The sequence below is a fragment of the Andrographis paniculata genome, unplaced genomic scaffold (genome assembly GCF_009805555.1).
Source record: "Andrographis paniculata isolate CXL003 unplaced genomic scaffold, ASM980555v1 Contig56END, whole genome shotgun sequence".
Taxonomy (NCBI): Eukaryota; Viridiplantae; Streptophyta; class Magnoliopsida; order Lamiales; family Acanthaceae; genus Andrographis; species Andrographis paniculata.
The window spans coordinates 719,660-743,200 of NW_026137591.1; the positions used below are offsets into that span (position 1 = coordinate 719,660).

A 23,541-nucleotide genomic window follows, 5' to 3' on the forward strand; every position below is an offset into this window, starting at 1 on the left:
TCAATACAGTGTCTTAGTTTTGATCCGGAAAGAATATACAAAACTTAAATGTCCACTTAAGTTAAAAAACCTATGTTTGGGGGATTATAATCCATATTTTATCAAGTAATACGCCTCTCGAAATTTTATTAACGATCTCAATGTCAATAAAATATAAGCATCACATTACCTATTTCCTAGCTTTCCTAGCATGCATCGTATTGAAGAAACGAGTCATTTTATTACAGTAACAACATCAACAGACACACTCTCTAGCTAAGAATTTGAACCCTTATTTGTTGAAATTTTAAATCGATTTAGAAAACATCGCATCCTCAGTGAAATAAGCCTTTTGGGATACCTCAAAAGCTCTATAAGTTCATTTCCATGGGAGAAAATGATGAGAGAACACAAAAACCCCGAAAATTTTCTTCTCTACAATGTTGGTCCAATGGTCGTGTCTTGATTTGGTGACAAGATCTCTCAGCATTAATGCATCTATATACATGCCCAATAGCTCCATTTATATCCGCATATATCATACATTGCTCGACTTCATTTCCTTGTACTTTGGTATTGTGCTCGAGTTGTTATGGTGTGTTTGGAATTATAGTCCCAAAACACTTCGAGTGTTTCCTAACATGCATGATACTTTACAAAATTTTAAGTTTCTATTCATGAATTGCAACAAATACCACAAAATCTATAGAGTAATCAAACATGGCCAAATTAACATTTAAAGTAAAAATGATAATAATACATGCGTACAAAGCCAAATTTGCGATACTTAGTGATATTTTTCTCTTGCTTCATAAGCATACGCGCATTTTTAAAGCTTACTCTTGGATAGATCAACTTCATACATTCCAAGTAACATCTCGGCGTGCTTCATGTCTACACATTATTCTTCTTATATATATATATAATCGGTTCTTCTTGTTAAAGATAGACGATTTCCACAATCAAATAGCACTCAGTGCAGCGTGTAGTCGATATATGTAAATGGTTCTTCCATTTATCGGTTGATTTGGCCTTGCATTTCCTATTTCTCCCTGATATTGTCACATAAAATTTTTTCATGAGAATTGATACAATATATCGATAAAATTTGAGTTAGTATTGATCGTTGAATGTTGAAATTAAATTTACTAATTTCTTTTCTTCTTTTAAAAATTAAATCATGTTAGTGTTTATTTTATTTTATTTTATTTTATTTATTTATTTATTTTGAGCTGATTAGTTGCAATGGAAGTTTTACCATCCTATTGTGTTTTAGTAAAAATGTATTGATCACTTATTTTATTTCTTGTATAAAACTCTCATGTGCTAATATAAAGTTTGCACGAAACACTATTTTTTTCATCCAAAACTGATATTTTATTGTAAATAAGAAACCAATAATGCATGTTTTATACGGATAAAATAGATAAAATATTTTAAATTTTTTTTTTGAATAAAATAAATAAATAAATAATTAATTAATACTTCGTTTTATAGTTTTTTGAAGACAAATTGTTATCTATCATTGATAAATTATTTATTTTAATCATAAAAAATTATTAAAATATTTTACGTCTTTTATTTATATAAAATTTGCTTAATTTAAGTTTTTATTTATAACAAAACACCAACTTTGGACAATGAGGGTACTTTGTGCAAATTTTAACTTAACACAAGGGAGTAAAATTATTTTAGATTACGAAATAAAATTATATGCATTTTAGCTTATTTAGATGAGACTAATTCATTTATATTTGTATATCGATTACAAAATATTTATTAAAATTATTTTATTTATAATATAGCTTATTTAGATGAGACTAATTCATTTATAAATATTTATTAAAATTATTTTATTTATGTTATAATTATTTACCGGTAGTAAAAATGCATATACAAATATAATTTTATTCACTATATTTAAAAAAATATATATATTTTGTGTATTTTTATTAAAAACAATTTAATAAGATTTGTAACTTATTTAGATGATTTATATGTGATTATAAATAAAAAACAATTTCTATTGAAATAAATAATTTGAATTTTATATTTCAACAGAAAAATACTTACATTACCAGCAGCATCATTCAATGCCTGTATTTGCTCAAGTGAGACTGTCTTTTCCTGAAGAAAAGGCAAAAGATGAATAAATTGATTATGACATATATATATACATGAATGCAAGAAAATTTCAATAAAACTGCGACATAAACGATGAAAGAAATTTTTATGTTTGAAAACTATTCTCAGTAAAAAAAAAAAAAAAAGGGTATATATAAATAAGTAGAATCCATCGTATAAATATATATATATATGAATTTAATGGAACTCACCGACGTAAATACTGTCCAAGTAACATTTTCGGAGCATGGAGGAGTTGTGAGCGAACCATTATATCGATAATATTCCTCATGGGAAAACCCGATGTCGGATGGATTAACAACTCCCACGTTAACTCCTTCTTGAGTGGCGAATTGTAGATACGGAATAAACTACGAAAGAGATCCAACATAGTTAATTATTTTCAATGTGAAATTAATGAATATAATCAATCAAGAGCCATCAATCGAATAAGTTGTTCTTATGCCTAACTTTTTTGAGTTATTCTAAATTCAATAAAAATAATGTACTCCTCCCGTCTCTTAATAAATTATCTATTTTTCCATTTTGGTCCGTCTCACGACAAAGTATCCATTTTTATTTTTAGTAATTGTAACCATCCAATTTACAATATATTACACAAATTTCATTACCTTTATATCATACAATACTAATACGGTTAATTTAGTTTTTTTACCTTTATTTATACTTTATCCCAATACAATACTAATATTTCTAAAATTTCGTGCAAAAAAACAAATGAATATATAAATATGGGACGGAGGAAGTATTTGACAAGTTAAGGGGTGTTTTTGTTTATTAATTATCGCATAGTGATTAAATCAACAAATCTAATCAAACACACGAGTAACCATGCCTTGGATACTTTAATCACATAAAAATGATACTTCATTTGTTCCACTTGAATGTACCATTTTGAGGTTTTGTAGTAGATTAATAAATAATAATATTTTATTGGTTAGCAGAAGTGTGTAAGAAGTTTTTATATTTTTGCTGATTGACTTTATGTATAAAGTAATTGCGTGTATAATAATATAATATATTGTAATTTAAGTAAAAGTTTAAGGTATATTGACAATTAGTATATGATTATTTTTACTAAAATAGAAAAATAATATTTTTTAGTGTGACAAACAAAATGTTAAAAATGATACTTTGAATTGAAAAATATATAGTAATATTTATTAGCATGCCCAAAAGAAAAATCATATAGTAGAAACAGTGTAAATATATTTATTTTTAGCTTGTTCGACGTGACTATCCTAGGCTTGATAATGTAAATTTTGTTGGGTGTATTGGTGAAAGAAGAGGAGGGAGAAGATGAAAAAAATTTTGTCGAACAAATTCCACATACATATATTATAATAGACCCTATAATTAATAATAAAAATAATTTGAGGCATGAATTGAATTGAGCCCATGCTTGAGCTTGGACTTTGATTTGGAATATATATATATATATATATATCAAAGATGGGCCTTGGGCCGTAGGGGCTCATGATCCATGTGCGCTAAGCACAATAACTTTAAATCCAATTTTAAATTAATTTTGATTTTGTAAAATTTGATTAGAATATGTCAAATTAACATGTTGCAACTAATTTTGCATTTTCCTCTCCAATTTTACAATATGTATCCAACAATTCTACTAAAACGAGATCCATCTCCGATTAATTTCTTTATAATTTGAAAATTTTTTCATACGTACTTTCTCTACTCTAAATTTTTTTTCTAAAAAATTATTCTGCGAAATCTCTCTAATATTCTTACCTTCTGATTCAGTCTGCGGAATTCGTTATTCAGTTTAATTCATTTTATCCTGGGGGCGATTGATGGGGCTCGGATTCGATTTCTATTATGATATTCGATTTTAGAATTTTAGATCAGTAATGTCGGATTTGTTAGATCTCAGATTTTGTTATACACCTAACAAATTTAAACATTACAATGCATCAAAATAACCCACCTGTTCGAGAAAATGATCGCGCTCTCCTAAGTTGTAACGGAAGGCGACAACAGCAGTATATCCTTCAGAGCTCTTATGAACTATATGCAACTCCAAGGGTTTCCTATAAAGACAATATATGTTATATATCGATATGTTTACATGTAACTTTTTTTTTTCCCGCTTACACAATACAATTTGATTTCTCAAGTTCTTTAAAAAACTACATGCAACACTTATTTTAATTCAAATATGATATTCGCGAAAAATTAAAAAAAAAAAAAAAAAACCTTGCATCGATCTCTACCAAGTTAATGGATATAAACACACCTCTCGCCATCGATTGCATGTTCGGAAGATATATGCCAATGACATTGAACCAACAGGAAAAAAGTTCCACCTATTACTACGCCCCCGGCATATTCACTCCATTCAACCTATAAGACCCCAAAATTCGAAATAAATTCCTATTAAATTTGGATAAAATAATATTCAAGTGTGGCAGAACAATAGAACATAGAAGCATGGAGTATATTTGAAGTTGAATTCATATCAAAACGATGGAGAGGCTTTCATTTTTGCTAAGAATACATATTTAATGAGTAACTAAATTTCGATATATAAGAGATGTGTAATGAATTATGAAGTTCTATGGCTCTGTTCTTTTAGATTTGGATTTTTAGTCTTACACAATTTATCAAATATTTTCTCCAAAATAATCCAATCAAACTTTAATTTCCACTTAGTCTAATAAAAAAAGTAAATATATATATATATATATTTTTCCATTTAAAGTATCGTATCGAAATCTATCTATTACATCTTAAATACTAGTTCAATTCAATATTTTAAGCTTCCCAAACTTAAAATTCAAATCCAAACCTTAGAGATACAAGTGTTCAACAAAGACTAAAGTTTAATTTTTTTAAAAAAAAAACTATGTCATCGTCTTAATTCTATGTAAAAATATCCTATATGATCTCATAAACCATAACATTTCAATTACTATTGAAACAAAAAAATACAAAGGGGTGTGTTTGTTTTATGAGATAATTATTTAAAGGAGATTATTTTTTTTTTTTTTTTTTTTTTTTTTTATGTGATATAAAAATAGTAAATGCTTATGATATATTAATATTTTTAGAAATATATATATATATTTTGTTAAAAGAACACACCCAAGTAAACAAATCCCATGTAATCCATAATTAATATAAGAAATAGTACCTCCATATCATGCCCTGTATTTTTTAGTACAGCCGGAGCCGGCCTATAATGTTGATTCAACTCTCCAAGAGAAGGCTGAACCACGGCTTGCCGGGAGATAATATTAATCGGAGACTGGCTTCTTCCCGTCCCACAAAGAATCCAATCCGGATTGAGGTTACCCCAATTTTGTGGTCCATTAGGAGCATTTACATCGTAGGAAAATTCATCCTCTGGTATGGTTACAATTGTTAGGGTTTTAATCTCGTCGAGTTTTTTTTTTTTTTTTTTTCAATTTTTTTATTATGCGATCCATAATTTTTTATAAAAACATTTCACAAAGTACATTACATACCACCATTATTTAAATATAAAATGCAAATCAAACACTTTTTTCCCCTCTCAAATATCAGTTTTAATATCGAGGATTCAATTTTTTTTTTTTTTTTTTCATTGTGCATGGTTTAAGTTTCTTATTTTTGCAAACATTTCAATAATCAATATAATTTCTTACTACTCAAATATTGATACTCTCATACATAAAATCAAAGCAAATGCAATTTGATCCTTTTGTCAAGGTGAACTCGAATTCTCACATTAATAGTTCGCGCAAAGTATTCAAATCTAGATTTATAACAAGCAATATATATCATGTAAGGAACTAATATAAACTGCAAATTATTAGATGGGAGAAATATATATATATATGTGTGTATACATATAAATATAAATATGTATTGACGTGCAAGTGGAAAAATTATCGATGCTCTTACCTACTTCAAGACTCGTGATAACGTTCACCATAAACAAAGATGGTATTAATACGATGAAAAATTTTATCGAACGAAGAACGAGGCTATTATTCTTGAAGCCCATGATTTTGTGTTATTCTTAAGGGATCTAAATTGTTTCTTGTGTAGCATCCACACAAATAACCAACATATATATAGCCCCAAAAATTGTATAATCGAAATTTACAAGCATTAAAAAAGAAAAAAACAAATCACTTTGCATGTATATACATATTAGTGAATCTTTAATTTTACTAGAAAAAATAATATGTTAGATAATTATTTCATTTCATAAATATTGCTATTTGACATGTGTGTATAAGCGTGGTCCATACCTCGAGCACGCATGATAATAACTTGTTCCACTACTTTATGAAAATTTTCGACTAGTTTGCTATACATATATAAATTTTTATTATAATGAAAAATGTTGATATGTCTTAAATCTGTTCTCCGTTTCTATCCGTGGATGTAGCAAACACGTTGTTGTTGAACCACGTAAATCTGTGTTTCTTTATATTTTTTATTTATTATTCGATCATTAACCCTAATCCGTCATAACAAAAAGAGCTATATATTTGTATAGCATGCGTTGCCAATAATAATAATAAAAAAGAACCAATCATTTTAAATAAAATTAAACGAAATACAAAACCAAAAAGAAATTCCCTAATTTTGTCATGTTAGGAGCACCAATATTGTAGGATAGCGAAATATTTGTTTAGGTGTGTTTGTAATGTATTTTAATACGTTTACTTTAGAAAGTAGTAAATGTTCAAAAAAAATAATATGTATTGAACGCGATATTTTAATATATATATATATATATAAAAGGGTTGGATTAACATATATATTGAATAAAAAATACGTTTCTTTTTAAGGGTTTAAATTTTTTGTTGTTAGTTATCATAAATTATGAACGTATTATTAAAATATTTATTTTACTTATTAGTTAATAAAATACTAATTACTTCAAATTAATGTGGTAACTATACTGATTTGATCCAATCATCACTCTAATCGTCGCCGTATCAACTTATGCTAATGGTTTGATGGACCCCTATTTTCATACACTCATCAATTTGTTGAATGCCACCCTTTATGGCATGTACTTGTTTGTATTACTCAATTGTCAAGTAGCTTGCATTTATAATTATTGTTCAATTGATACAAAGAAATATATACGCACGTGTTGTTAATGTGTTGCCAAAATATATAAATAATGAAAGGCGAAAAAATTTATAACTGAGCCGCAGTAATACTTTTTAATTTTATTATCTAATTTTTGTAATGCATTAATAAAAATCATATCATATTTGATTTCAACATTAAATAATACTTCCATGTCATAAAGAATACGTTCATTTTTCTTATTTATCTGCCGTAAAAAAAACATATTCATTGACTTTTTAGCAAAAGATTTATTTTTTTCCTTTTTACCTATTTTTTATCATAAAAGGCAAAAGATGCGCATTATATTAAAATTCCTATCTAAATTAAATAAGCATAATTTTTTACGTAGCGAAGAAAGTATATAGACATTGCTTATGTATTCATTATCTTCACTTCAAATATTTATGCTAACTCATCAAATATGTCGACGAACATGACCATATTAAATGATACATGTTCATATTCAATAATAATAATAATAGTAATAGTAATAATAATTTCTACCATTTCTATAATAAAAATTTCAAAGCTCGAGGCTCTATGGTGTCTCTGTATTTAAATTAACACTCTTTTAAAAACGTTTGTACAATGTATGTATGCAATTTAAATTTTTACAATTCTGAAAAAATCCTTAGGTATTTAATTTGGATTTTTAAAATTCTTTAAGACTCTCAAAGTATTTTTAAAAAGTCTTTAAAAACATTTCACTATTCCATAATCTATTAACTATAATAATTTATGAATTTTGTTTGATTATTTTGTAAAAATGTTGACAATATGACACTGTGCATAATCTCTGCTAGGAAATTTTGCCAATTCTCAAAATTTAAAAAACAAATTATTATATTAAATATATCAAAAATAATTTTTCTTATTTTAAATTAATAATATTATAATTTTTTTTTTTTCTCTTGTTTCTTTTATTTCCCATCATTTTCGGTTTTCCTTTCTCATTCTTTGATTCTTCCTTTTCATTTTTTATTTTTCACAATGCTACTCTATAGAAGTAAGTTTTCAAACAATTAAGAAAAATCAAAGAAGACAACGTCAATCCGGTGAAAATGAACTAGCTTTGTGTGTATATATATATATATATATATATATATTACAAATAAATAAATAAAATAGCGCGGCCAATTCGAACTTAAACCAACAGTTCACGGTTTTCATAATATTGAAACCAATACAAAACCATGAAAAATGATTCCGGTTTCATTTGTTGGCTGGTTTGTTTATTTATTTAGTTATTTGTATAATAATATAGGAATTTTATGTGTTTAATTAGGTATTTATGCATGTAAAAAATGTAAATTGGTTATACATGTTATAATTATCACTACAAAAAAATAGTATATTTGTAACGGAATTCCGTTCCTAACATAGCTAACATAATTCCATTACTAATTCTGTTTCTAATATCATTAGTAACGGAAAAAGTGGATTTAAGAACGAAAAAATCTCGTTACAAAATTGATATTTTTTTGTAGTGTATATATGTACACATGTAATAATATTTATGTCAGTATTTTCTATATTAATATAAAAATACATTTATTATTTATAACATAGATTACCCTTTCTGATAGGTTGTAAATATTCACATAGTTAGGAACAAAAGACATGCATGTGAATTTTACCAACTGTTCTTTTTTTTTTTTTTTTTGTCAATATTTATATATGTAATCCACATAATTTTAAAAGTGAGAATAATGATAATTAAAACCAAAAACCAACATTTTAAGCTCAAGTCTTAGCCCAATATATGATTTATATAATGTTAGATTAGTGTCTTTCTTTTGGTTGCGTTTGAAGAAAATTAGTTTGAGTTTGGTATTAAAATAATATTTGATGGGATATTTCGTGAGAAAAAAATAAAATATATATTTTTCGAAAAACGTAGAGTCTAAATAGTAAAATTTGAAGAAATTTAGTAAAAGAAACACACTTATCTCTCATTCATTTATTTCTTTGGTTTGAGAAAGACAAATTTAATTTACATAAATTAAATTTTCAACAATCAATCAATAAATAATTGATTAACAATAAAATATGAAGATATAGAGAATGATGAATAGTTATTGATAATAATAATAATAATAATAATAATAATAATAATAATAATAATAATAATAATAATAATTACATGACATACAATTTTAGTAAAAGTGCGATTTAAAAGTAACAAAGATGAGTGTGACTCTTTCCGCAAATATTAACAAATACTTTATATATCTAAAGATAACGAACCGGAGGAGTATCATTTATCAATTATAATGGAAGTTATCATTTATTTGATCGAATAAATCACTTGTTTTAATCCGTGAGACTAGTTTAAAATCATATAACATGCCCGGTCGAGAGGGGCCAGGGTGTTACATAACCTATTTATATGTTCTTGATGATACAATTCAAACACATATGCATATATAATGCATAAATACAAAAAAAGATTGGCACACTACCCTTTGTCTTCTTTATTACACAAAGTTTATTGATACAACATGCTTCTCAAACTTAACACAACACACGAACAAAAGTTATTATTAATTCATAAATCGCCGCTTATTATTTTTGGAATATTATTACATTAAATAGAGGGTCGAGGTTCGTCAAAAATGTAATACACAGTTCTTCCATTCATTGCTTGTATTGGCCTCGCAGTTCCTAATTTTCCCTGGATATTTTTGAAAATTCAATGTTTAGTTAGATACGATTCAAATTTATTTAAAACTACATTTGCATTATAATTTTTTAAAAAAATAAATAAAACATAATAATAAATCATATGCTAGTCATTAAGGGCATGTTCATTTGTTTTATTATTACTATTGTTATGATCATTATTATGCAATTTTTTTATTTATTTTCAAAAATACTAATATTCAATAACACTTAATTTTTAAAAATACTACATCAAATAACCATATTAATTTACCAAAAAAAACCAAATAAAAATATAGTCCCGTAAAAGATATCCGAATTGGTGTGGTCGACGGCAGATTTTCATGTGAAAAAAATAAATAAAATGCAAAACATAATAAAAACACAAGTGAATGCCCTAAATTATTCACCTACTTATGCTTATTTATAGTAATTTTTTTTTGTCATAATTAATTAATAGGAACAATTACATAATTGTCTAGTGTACTTAATTATTAATTTCATATTGTATATATATACATATATATATATATTACCGTTGTAATTTTTTCTATAGAATTTTCAATTGTTTGCTATTTAAGCCCTAATTGATCACATGAATACCATATGAGACAATACATTGTTACATTCATGTAAATAGTTGGGAATATTAAATCGCAAAAAATTAAAACATAAGATCAAAATAAGATGAAAAGAAAGTTAAAATCGAAAATAATAATTGGACAAAGTACCAATTAAAGTTATATAGATTTTTTTATTTATTTATTTTTTTGTTCGTAAATAAGATACTATGAACCATATACATACTTACATCCTTAACAGATGTCCGGAGCGCGTATATTTGCTGCCGGGAGATTGTCCTCACCTATACGAAAGTAAACAAGTTTTGAAGAAAATTTAACCTAATATCATCATTTAAAAAAAATAAATAAATGAAATTCCCAATATTATTGAAGAGGATAAATACTATTATTTCCATCATCAAAATATATTATCATACTTTTAGACACAAAATTTTGATATGTATAGATGACTAATAATGTATTTTAATCCTTTCGTCCGGAAAAATTATGTAAATTATTTTGGACACAAAAAATAAGAAATAATAATTTTTTTATATTAAAATAAAATAATTAAAAAGTAAAATAAAATTATTATAGAAGAAATTATTTAAAAAGTTGATAAAAATGATCAAATAAGTAGATAAAATGAAAGAAAAGGAATAAATAAATAAGATCAATTAGCTTTTGGGGACGAAGAAGGAAGAATAGTTTTACTCCCTCCGTCCCAAAAGAAGTGTCTTATTGAGAGTTGGCAAGTGAATTAAGAAATAATAGTATTTAATTGAAAGTGAGTATAAACTAGAATGTAAATGACTAAAATATCATTGCTTTTTGAAGGATTTTAAAGAGTACGATAGAGTAATAATTAGGGGTAATATGAAAAAGTAGGAATAATTTTGTTATAAAGTTAGGACCACAGCTACTAAATAAGGAAACAAGACAATTGTTTTGGGACGGACGAAAATGGAAAAACAAGACAAATCTTTTGGGACGAAGAGAGTATAATTTTAGGGGATGGAAGAAGTATCTTTTACATTAACAAATAAATAAGACCAAGTAGCAAATATGGTTGATTATTAAGAAAGAAAATGAAGAATACATTTGTATGACAATAAAAAAAAGAAATATATAGTGTGTATATATGTATATATATATATATATATAACTTACAAATTTAAATACAGTCCAAGTGACATTTTCCGAGCATGGAGGAGTTGTAAAAGAGCCGATATATCTGTAATATAATCTATCTCTTAAGTTGATCCAAAATGGATTTAGAACCCCTAAATCGGGCGCACTCGCATTCGATGCTAGGTGTGGTAAAACCTGTAAGAGATAGAAATGTTGTAACTAATTTGTCGAAAATATACACAATTTTTAAATTATCGAACCGTAACGATGGAATTATAAAACCTATTTGATGGAATATATATAATTATATAAATTTATATTAATTATGGTTTAAAGATAATTACAAGATTTAATTCATCAAGACAATCATGCATTTAGGATGGATAAAATAATTTATCTACCATCTCCAAGAGTCTACTTGTCCTAACAAAATTGCAATGAAGAAATTGGAGGAAGATTGTTTGGTTGGTGTTTGGATTTGAATTATTTTTAGTTTTATTTAAATAATTTTTTGATGTAATAGTATTGTAAAAAAAACATAATACTCCCTTCATCCCGTCCTACGCTAAGGTGTGTTTTTTTTTTTTTTTTTTAGAGTTTAAAAAATAATAGTGCTTCCTCTGTTCATAAAAAGAATATCATTTATTTTTTGCACATAATAATTTAATATTAATATTATAATAGTTTGTAATAAAAAAAGACAAAAATGTTTGTATTAGTATTATGTAATATAAAAATAATATATTGTAAGTTATAAGGATATTTTATTATGTTAGAGTAGATAGTACCATTATTAAATTATGAAACAAAACCCTTATTTTGGGATGCACATAAATAGAAAATTGTAGTCTTTTATGGGACAGAGAGAGCATTTTCATTTTAATGGATAGTTAAAAGCAGGGTAAATACAATTTTATTTTTATTTTTTTTGTAAAAGTAATTATGTAATGGTAAAATATAAGTATTTGTAGAAAAAATTGGGTCTATAATTACTAAAAAATGAAAAAATATACATTAATGCGATAGGGACGAAAATGAAAAAATGCAGACGCTTATGCGGGACAAAAGAAGAATTTTTTTTATCATAAACGATGCAATTCACAACCATAGTTTCTTTCTAAAAAGATTGAGTAAGTAAAAAATAAAAAACTGAGAATGAAATAACGAGTAAAAGATTATTTACCAATCCGAGAAAAGGATCGGGTGGTCCTATTGCGTACAAAATGGCGATAACAGCCGCATCTCCTGCATCATTTTTATGAACAACATGCAACTCTGCAGCACCTCTGCATAATTGACACTGATAAGAGTTTTTTGTCGACAATGAAAGAAAAAAAAAATGTAAGAGAATGAATGTGGATCGATACAAACCTAAATCGATTGACAGTATGTTCGGAGGGAGTATGCCAATGGCATTGTACCAATTTATACTTGATACCATTTATTACGATGCCGCCTGCATCTCCCTTCCATTCGACCTGGTAAAAACAAATTTAATCTTCATATAAGACATCAAAATAAAGTAAAGTACTTGGAAGAAATTTTTGAAGCAGAACATAAAACAATTTCGACGAAAAAAGGAGATTTCTTGTAAAGACCTAAAAATCAAGTCGAATGAGCTAAAATCTTAGCATAAAAACAATACTAGACCCTAAACACAAAACTAAACCTTTTTATTCTTTCAACCATTTTTTTTAATATATTATAATATTTTATCGTCTCATAAAAAATCAATATTCAACAATTCTTTATCACAATACTCTATAACTTATATATATATATATATTCAAATCAAAACACTAAATAAACAAGTTTTCTTTTGCTATTTGCAAGGCCATTCTTGAGTTCGAGATGGGTGACCCTTAATTATTTTTATGTAAGTAACTAAAAGAAGATATTTTTAAATAGTTATCTTATATATATATTTTTTAAATAGAATGAAAAATGTTGTATAATTGAATTTAGTATATTCTTTAATTTTATGCATGTCTTATATAATATTGAATTATTTCCTTTTTTTATAACAAAGGGCCCAAAATATTTGGGCCTTGGGCCAGCCCTTATTATTTGACAGCAAACAAAACTGTGCCTTCATAATAAATTCATAGGTGTTTTTTATTTTTTTACATTATGTATTAAAATATTTTTAGCTAACAATCATCACATTCAAATATATTTAAAGCCGTAAATATGTATAGATATATATATATATATATTCAAAATAAATAATAATAATAATAAATCCAATTTAAAACACTAATGCTAGTTTAGTAATATCTATAAACAAATTAGTTCAAGTGTATATACATTGAAATCATGGAATAATGCACACATATATATACATATAATTAAATTTCATCTGATATCAACATTTCTAAATAATATAAACATCCCAAGAATGTCTATAAATATATGATCCCAAAACCATATACAAACAATTCAAAGCAATCGATGTAAAAATAACATATGTATAATATTACACTATCAATAAATTAAGGGTGTGTTCTTTTAGGGTTTTGTTTTAAAAATTTTGTAAGTGATAATAGTGGATTGATGTGAAGTTTTGTTAGAAAAATAATTATTGAATGTAATATTTTTACAGAAAAAAAATAAAAGAATGAATATAAAAAAACACAAAAGAAGACAACGATATAAGATACCCGAGTTTCAACAGCTAAAAACATATTAGGTTAAAATTCTCACCTCAACTAGATGGCTTCCCTTTTTAATTACAGCTTTAGCTGGCTTGTATTTGATCTTCAAATCTCCATGTAAAACGGATAACGATACATGACGATGACTTATAGCAATCGGAGATTGTTTTTCTCCGGTTTTACAATTTTTCCATTGTGGATTTAGGTTGCCCCAATTGTTTGGTCCATCTTCAGATTTAAAATCATACGAGTACGATGAATAGTCTGCTTTTATACGAAGTCCTACAGCACCATCATTATCGTCAAATTTAACAATACCTTGTCTCCCAAAAGATGATTATAAAAATGAATACCAATCTTGAAATGAACACACACATATATATATTCTTCAAAAATTCACAAATCTTGCTCTTGCAATGAAATGAAAATATATTTTCTATTCCAATGTGTTTCTAACATATTTATTCATATTGTCTAGAAACATATTTCCTTAGCACTTTTACATATAGAATAAATAGTAGTAGTAACCTTTTTTGTGATGTCGAAGACAAAGTACAACGTATTTCTATGGGTTTTTTTTTTATTTTTTTGGCTAAAAGGAGCAAGAGCATTTATATGATGAGAAATGAACACACATATAGATATATATCGCGGTATACTCAATGATATATCTTTAATATCGTACCTTCTCGAAGTTTGTCATTTGCCTTTGCGCTAAAGTGGAACGCTGTTAGAAGAAGACAATCGAAGAAGATGAGAGTAAAACTAATCTTATCGAAACCCATTCCAAACACAATCTTTTTGTGAAGGTAAAGTAAGCAATTTTTATGGGAGAAGAAATGGATTTAGTTTTGTGTGAGCAAAAAATATCACAATGCAATCATTTATATACTACACAAAAGCCATAGTGAAATTCCATAAGTCCTTTAACCATTGAACTATTTAGGTTTGTACATTAAATTTAAACTTAGATTAATTCTTGTTACTATATAATTATTACCATAAATAGATTAATATATATATATGGTAATTGTATACATCTTGTATATCTTTGTAGCATTGATGGTAGTCATATTTAGAAAATATGTAAATTTTAATCATAATTTAAAATTTTGCACCTCAATACAAATATATACATTATTTCATTAATGAAATCAGAGAATTTAATTTTATATTCCGATATGATATCAAAGTTTTGTTGGGAAGTACAAGGAGGAAACTACCATTTATATTATAAAACGTTTCACTTCCTCTATTCTTCAAGATTTTTTTCCATTCGATAAGTTGCATTCTAAGTCTTCAGTTTTGTCATTACTCATCACTTAATCCTTTCGGTCATGTTAACTTTGTATTGTTGCTACTTCGTAAGCGAGTATTGATATGTTTTAAATCTAATTTGTCACTCCCCTGAGTTTTTATGAAAGTCTCGCTGATAAGGGAAAGTCCCCTTTGCCTAGGGTCTTGGGGCGCAGAGTAGCTCCGGCCCGACGGTATACAATATTGGACTTTAAAAACTAATATTGGGCTGAGTCCATCTGATATATTCTCTTGGTTTATTTGAATAGACTTAAAAGATGTGAAATTTGTAATCTGTAATGTAGTCGTCCTCAATAATCTGTTCTTCGTTTCTGTTCGTGGACGTAGTCAACACGTTATTAGTGAACCATGTAAATATGTGTCTTCTTTACGTTTATGTTTATTATTTGATTATTAATATTAATCCGTCACAACAATGAGCAAAGTTAGAGCATTGTGCTCGGCTTTGTTGCTTTTTTAGGTTCGGGGTTTATCACATGCGGCATCATGCGTAGATCTCATTTATAATTGTCTCTATATTTCTTGTTATGTCACTTTTCGAGTGCATAGACTATTTTCTTAAGTTTCGCCACTCTTTTAACTCCAATTCAATAATTTTCACATTTGTCTCTCTTGGTCCCTTTTCTAATACGATTATTCCTTCGAGTCCTACACATGGCACACTTCCATCTTTTGACCATACTTGTATCGCAAATTCTACTCTTAATATGCTTTTTTTACTTTTACCCACGATGTGGCTCTTGCGGCTACTACTAGTGTTCAATCCATGAACTCTCTCTATGATTTGAAAAATATGCACTATTTTTCTTTATAATTCAAAAATCGCATAAAGCTTCCTTATGTTTTTCAAATATTGTACAAAATTTCTTTTTTATGGGATTATATACAATATATTTGAAAACACAAGAGGATTCATACAATTTTTAGGAAATTTTACACAATATTTATTAAAATACGAGATAGTCTCATGTAATTTTTAAACCATAAGGTAATATAATGCAAACTTTTTAAACCACAAGTCAAGCAATTTAGTCTTATATTTTAAAAAAGAAATTCAAATTAGTTTTATACCTTGAAAATTTATATATATATATAAACTATTTTATAAAATTTATTCTTCTATTTATAAAACTTCATCTTCTAAGTAGTACAATTTATTAAAATATCTTCTTCTAAAAAAATTATATTTGAAAGTTATTTTATTTGAGTTAGTAGATTGAAATACGGCCACGTCAAATTGTTATAAAACAATCGGTTTGTGTGTCTATTTAAGTTTTTTATTTAGGTTTTGATTCAAGCCGTATTTCGATTTGATATATAGTAAACAAGAAATTATTATTATTATTATTATTATTATTATTATTATTATTATTATTATTATTATTATTATTATTGTTATTATTATTATTATTTCATTGTGAACCATAAGAGTTATATAGTAAAAAAATAAATTCAAATCCATTAAAAAAAAAAAAAAAAACATGTGATAATTCACGTAATATAGAGAATGAAACTTGCAATATTCAGCAAAGGCAATGCATATGCAGAAAAGTGATAATAATATTCACACACATGTACTGTCTTATATATTCTAATGTTTTTCATTGCAAGTGTAAGGTTTAACAAACAAGCTATGAGTTGTAATTCTAAAATAATAATAATAATAATAATAATAATAATAATAATAATAATAATAAATGTAAAATTGAAAACAACAAATAAGATAAATTTGGGTTTGAGTTTTATCTAAAATATGGTGATATCGTTTAAGTAAAATAATTTTATCATTACTTAATTATTAAGTAGAGAAAATAGTACTCCCTCTTCGTACCAGGCAACATTTTATATTTTGGTATATCTTACATATTCTGCAAATATTTGCAATATTAATTTTAAATTAAAAAATAATTAATATACGTTATTCTATCACATCACTTAAATATATATGTACATTTTTTTTATTACATCACTTAATTTTCACTTTATTCTATTCATTTAAATTCTCATGCAGGAACGATGGGAGTATATTTTATTAAAAAAATATAAAAGAAGAATATAAGCAATTTTTTATTGAGTTTTTAAAATAGGTTACTTCTAAATGAGTAACTAACCAAAAAAAAAAAAATTTGACACACTATATACATTCATATAATATATATATAATATATACATATTTTATCCATTGAGAAAATATACCAAAAAGAAAGTACTAATAAACTTGAATGACCCGGGGAAATAATTTATCTATTTTTTAAGAAAAATTAATTGAATTTGTTTGCTCAATAATAACATGATTCTCGATCAATATTACCAAAACTATAATATAATATATATATATATATATATATACTTTATCCACCCATTATCCGTGCATAATATAAAAATACGTACATCGAAAAAAAAGAAAAAAGAGTCGATACACCTATTATAAATACTCAAAAACTATTAGCTACAAGGTTTGCATAAATGAAATACCTTTCATCACTAAAACATTTGTTTTTTCAACTAAAACAAATCTAAGAGGCGTTAAAAAAAAAAAAAAAAATTTAAATTAAATTAAATTAATGTGATTTCCAAAAGTCCAGAAATTCATTTTCTAAGAATATTTTTCTATTTAAAATATTATAAATAATAAATTTATGTCTTAATCTTAAAAATGTCATTGTATAAAAACTTCCAAACCCAATTTACTACGAAACATTGAAATATTCACAGTCAATTGAAAAATAAAATAATAATAATAATAATAATAATAATAATAATAATAATAATAATAATAAATTTAATGTGATTTCCAAGTCCACAAATTCATTTTCCAAGAATATTTGTCTATTTAAAATATTATACATAATATATTTTTGTCTTAATCTTAAAATTAAATGTCATCGCAACAAAATGTCCAAACTCAATTTACTACGAAACATCGACAATATTTTCAGTCAACTGAAAAATAAAATTTTTTAAAAAAATTCAAAACGTAAATTTTTATCAATAAAAAAAAAATCCTTTTTAGTTTTAAGAAAAATATGTATGTGATGTTTGTACTTTTAAACATCAACATTTATTGACGATAATTTATTTTCTCTCTAAAGAAATATATATCATACTAAATATTTATTTTTCAATTTTTAATACATTAAAAAAAATTATCAAAATACCGCTTCAAGTACTCGTGTATATTACTACTATAGTAATTATTTCTATTCAAAATTTTGCCATTCTCGATACAAATAAAAATACCAAAACACAATTAAACAATTTCATAAGCTAGAGAACAATATTTATAATTTTCAACATGGTTAATCGACACGTAATAAGTTTTAATACATTCAAACGATATTCTTGTTTCAATTGTAAATTATAATCCAAACTCAAATAAATTAAATGTCTTTTTGTTTTGTTTTGGGTTGAAAAAGAAATTAGGTGAAAAATGTATGATTGTATCTGATGTTTGAATTTAAAATAATTATTTTTTTTTTAAGGAAAATAGAATGACATTGTAGATTCGATTCGAAAAAATAGAAATAAAAACACAATTAAACGAAGCGCTCTCTCTCTCTCTTGTTCACTTAAACGACGAAGGTTAAAAAGAAGGGAAACCTTGATATATATTTTAACTTTAATATTATTATCTATAAAATGATATGTATATTAAATATTTTATCCGTCCGACTCTAAGGATTCAATTTAGTTTTTGCATTATTATATTTGTATAATTTTTATACTAAGTGTCATTATAATAGTATTATAAGAAACTAATAGAAATATTTTTGCATTGTTTCCCTAATTTATATATATTTTTATATAATAATTAATATTTAAAAATCAGCTAAGTAAATAGGACTCTTAGGCGGACGGAGTAGTACTATATTTTATTTAATTATAAATTTTAAAGATGATTTAATAAGTATTTAAAATTCATTTTTTTATCAAATACATTATATATGTTCTAAAATACATCAAAATTAAATGTCATCTCACCCATTCATTTCAAAGAAAAAAAATCAAGACCAAAAGTCCTACAAAATCCAAAAATAAATAAAATAAAATTCAATACGCCTCTAAACAAATAGGGTTTCTTTTCATGTTGGTGTTGTATTCATGTCTGGTTGAGCCGTAAATAAAACAGAAAATAAGCAAACATAAAAATCTGAAATCCGAATCAAACACATTGTATTTTAAGGTGGTGATTTTTTTTTTTTTTTTTAATTTTGATTTTAGCTTTTGGTTTGAGCAGTGATTTGGTGTGTTGTTTTGACATAGAAAATATTAAATTTTTTTTATAAGAAATTGTAACTATTGAATAATTTTTTTATTTTTTTTTTGTGTGTTAAAAAAACATTACTACACTTAATGACACCATAGAGTTTGTGTAATTGGTTCTTGAATATAACTTTTTTTTATGAATAAAAAAAATAAATATTGAAACGATAGATTGAATAGTAAAATATATTTTATAAAATACAAGTAAATACGCCCATGGTAACCTAAATTAGGATCTTGAAAGTAACATCGAAGTTATTCAAGACCTTTATTACAATTACAAAGTAGAACATTACAAAGCTCGACATTACGAGTTCTTATTGAATCAATAACAATGCTCGACATTATAAGTAATTGTTAATATAACCACGAAACTCTTACGACACCTATAATATCAACATAGAATTAAAGTCGTAACATATCAAGAGGTCGTTGTCCCAACTGAAAGTAGTGAAAATAAGTCGGCGCATAATTAGTTATAGTCTTGAACAACTTAGGCCGTGTGGCATCGACTAGTTCCTCCACCGGCCCAATCTCCATTGCGGCATCTGGAGAGAAAAAAATACCTAATGTGTTCCTCTCCTTTTCCGAGTTTGTAGTCACTTTGTGCACAATGCTTTTGAATTCTCCATTGCTCATTATCTACACCAAATTAGTCGCATAGTTAGCCTTTTATTGATTTTTCGTAAGTAAAATAATTCGCTATCATACAAGAAAACAATAAGTATTCCATTTTTTTCCTTATAATTCTACTTATAGTTTCTTATAATGAATTCAATATGTACTTTTGAAGTTTTGTTTCAGATTCTTTATTGTTGTTGTATGAAGTCACGAACGTCTCATGATATTATTTTTTAACTTATTATCACATAAATGTCATCAATTTAGAAAAAGTCATTAACGAAACTTCACAAAATTTTGAAAAAAATTTCTTAATTTTTTAATAAACAGTCACCAATTTGATTAAAATCGTAAATTTTTTTACCACAATTTTAGCTCAATATTCTGATAGTGTTCTCTCATAAAACATCAAATGTAAATTACTATTCAAATCATAAATCAAACTTCCAAAGAATACACTCAATTTATGAAAACTTTGCTAATCCTCCCTATTTCAATATAATCTCGGATTAACTTAAATTTTTTTAATCATATTTCTCTATTGGATTGTTAACTAATATAACCGTGTCCATGCTATATATAATTAAAGGGTATTTTATATCGTGTATATACCTCAAGTTGATCTCCAGCATTAACAACCAAAGCATTGGGTATTATAGGAACATCAAACCAGTTTTTATCATCCTTGAGCAATTGTAGGCCTTTAACCTCATTATCTTGCAGCAGAAACGTCAATGCCGAGCCATCTGAATGTGGCTTCAGCCCGAGAACTAAATCCGGCCTTGTGCAAGTAGGATAGTAATTGAATCTGGCGATCACACTTGAGTTTTCCCCATATTGCTTTAGAAACCGATTCTCCGGCAAGTTCAATGACCTCGCCATGGCTTTAAGAAGCTCGTCGTGGATCTTGACCACCAGATCTGTGTACTTGTTCAATACGTCCCTACGACACAATTTAAATTAACGATAAAATATATTTAAAATACTTATATTTTAATATGAATGTATGAAATATTACCATGTAGTTTACTCTCGTATCAACCAAATGATGCATATAATCCTTGAATATGTACAAAGTTTTTAAGAAATAGAGATTTTTGTCTTTGTAAGCACAAAAAAAAAAATATAGATATAAATCGATACTTTTAAGTACGAATGAAAATAGTAAAAAATACATTGAGTTAGGGAATGAGGGAGTATAATTTCTAAAAGATTTTTTTTGTGTGTGTTTTACTAATTTTTTTCTTTTTTGTTTGTGATTTTTCTGAAAACTATATTTGATAAGGGTAAAAGAAAAAAATAATAAAAATTGAGTATATAGTGAAGAAAGTTCCAAACATTTTAGGATATTTTAAAATAGAAATAATATCAAATAAATCGGGACGGATAGAATACTTATTATACATGCATGTTTCACTAGAGATTTTCCATATATTATTACCTGAAAGAAATGGGGTTTTCGGGCCAATATTGGAGGTTTCGAAGATCATCCGGTTTGATGGTGAGATATAGTCTATCTGTCCAGTCGAGAGGTTGGTTCACATGGAGCTTCGGATCAGTTCCATAACCATCAATGCCATCAGCTCCTCGAGCATATTTTAGCTTCTCATCCATAGGGAGATGAAAAAATTCTCGGCTAAGTTGGCGCATATTTTCTAGTAAGGAAATGTCGATACCGTGGTTGATCACCTAACAAAAAAAAAAAAAAATGTAGATTGAATATAATACAAAAATTGAAAATACTTAGGCAATAACTTTTGAAGTTCTAAAGTTTTAAAAAAAATGATTTCGTGACACTGTAAGAAAATATCATTTTTGTAACTAAGTTTTTTTGTTCTTAAATCTGCTTTTTTTCGTTACTAATGATATTACAAACGGAATTATGGATGAAATTACGTTAGCTACCTAAATTTTAGGGACAGAATTATATTACAAATATACTTATTCTTTTGTAGTGAGACTTGTATTTGATGGAATTAATTTTTTAAAAAACAAAATACTATTGATAAATTGTGTCAAAAGTTCTAAAATATTATGTAATCAGAACTTACATGCTATAATAAAATCTTTTTTATTTTTACTCGAAAGACCAAAAAAAAAACCTGAAAACAACCCCATATACGGAGAGCCGAGCGGAGATTGGCGAGCTCCTCGGCAGCATCAATGGCGGATGATGCCGAAAAGAGGCGACTAAGATCAATGATAGGGAGCTCCTCAGCCAAGGGGGGAGAAAGTTCGATAGGTCCATATCTAATTTTGTCTTTCCACACGTATCCTTGGGGAACCTCGTCGCCATTTTCAGCCATTTCTTGGGCATGCTTCTGCCGCGCCTCTTTTGCAGCGGCGGTGGTGGCGGCGACGGCGGCCATATATGCTTCGAATATTATCTTTTGGTACTAGAGGTTGAAGTCTTAGTGTTTATGTTAATGCATCATAAGAAGATAATTGCCCTTATTTATAGTTATCACAACTTTGTGTTTGGTTGTTTTGGTCATATTTTGAGGACTGGAAAAATTTTAAATTAAAATAATTATTTGATGCCGTATAAAATATATTTAATAAAGTATTTTGACTGAAAAAATAAAATATTTTGAAATGTAATATATTAAATATAAAGTAAAATTGTGATACATTATTATCTTATAAAGAGGAAAAAAGAGTAAGATTGTTTTCTTTTAGGTTTAGTTTTATTTACTATTTAGTATTCGGGTTCTCTTGTGAAATAATAAATCAAATACTGTTTAAATTAAAATTCAAATTTTTAGACCAAAATAATATCACAAAGAAACAGCCAAAACTTGGGGGTGTGTTTGTTTCGGGGTTTAGATTTTAAATAGTAAAATTTTGAATTAAAGTTATTATAAATAAGTATTGATACGATGTTTTAAATCTAAAATTAATTCTTAGTAAAATATAAATTATAGAAAAATATGTATTTGATAAGATATTTTTTAGGAAAATTTTTAATGAGTAATAGAAAATTTTAAAAAGATGCAAACAAACACAACCCTAAGCATTCTGTTAAATTAATTTCTTTATATTGACATTGTTTACTTTGAAATTGAATTATTGGAAAGTAATAATAATAATAATAATAATAATAATAATAGTAA

General features: G+C 26.2%; 3 protein-coding genes across 3 annotated transcripts; all 3 read right to left on the reverse strand.

Annotated features, from left to right (window-relative positions):
• Positions 1–683: 683 nt before the first annotated feature.
• Positions 684–6,194, reverse strand: LOC127256545 (alpha carbonic anhydrase 4-like). Its single transcript, XM_051282596.1, has 7 exons — positions 6,028–6,194; positions 5,276–5,487; positions 4,379–4,485; positions 4,070–4,172; positions 2,316–2,474; positions 2,053–2,106; positions 684–1,031 (listed from the first exon to the last, which is right to left on the reverse strand). The coding sequence occupies exons 1-7, from the start codon at positions 6,128–6,130 to the stop codon at positions 942–944; spliced, it is 828 nt and encodes a 275-aa protein (XP_051138553.1). The 5' UTR covers positions 6,131–6,194; the 3' UTR covers positions 684–941.
• A 3,611-nt stretch (positions 6,195–9,805) lies between these two features.
• Positions 9,806–15,012, reverse strand: LOC127256604 (alpha carbonic anhydrase 4-like). Its single transcript, XM_051282715.1, has 7 exons — positions 14,913–15,012; positions 14,277–14,509; positions 12,945–13,051; positions 12,757–12,859; positions 11,613–11,768; positions 10,691–10,744; positions 9,806–9,892 (listed from the first exon to the last, which is right to left on the reverse strand). Exons 1-7 carry the CDS (start codon positions 15,010–15,012, stop codon positions 9,806–9,808), a joined length of 840 nt encoding a protein of 279 aa, XP_051138672.1.
• Positions 15,013–20,027: 5,015 nt separating this feature from the next.
• On the reverse strand, positions 20,028–22,852 carry LOC127256673 (jasmonate-induced oxygenase 2-like). The gene is made up of 4 exons (XM_051282798.1): positions 22,531–22,852; positions 21,870–22,117; positions 21,041–21,371; positions 20,028–20,449 (listed from the first exon to the last, which is right to left on the reverse strand). Exons 1-4 carry the CDS (start codon positions 22,795–22,797, stop codon positions 20,213–20,215), a joined length of 1,083 nt encoding a protein of 360 aa, XP_051138755.1. The 5' UTR covers positions 22,798–22,852; the 3' UTR covers positions 20,028–20,212.
• Between the last annotated feature and the right edge of the window lie 689 nt (positions 22,853–23,541).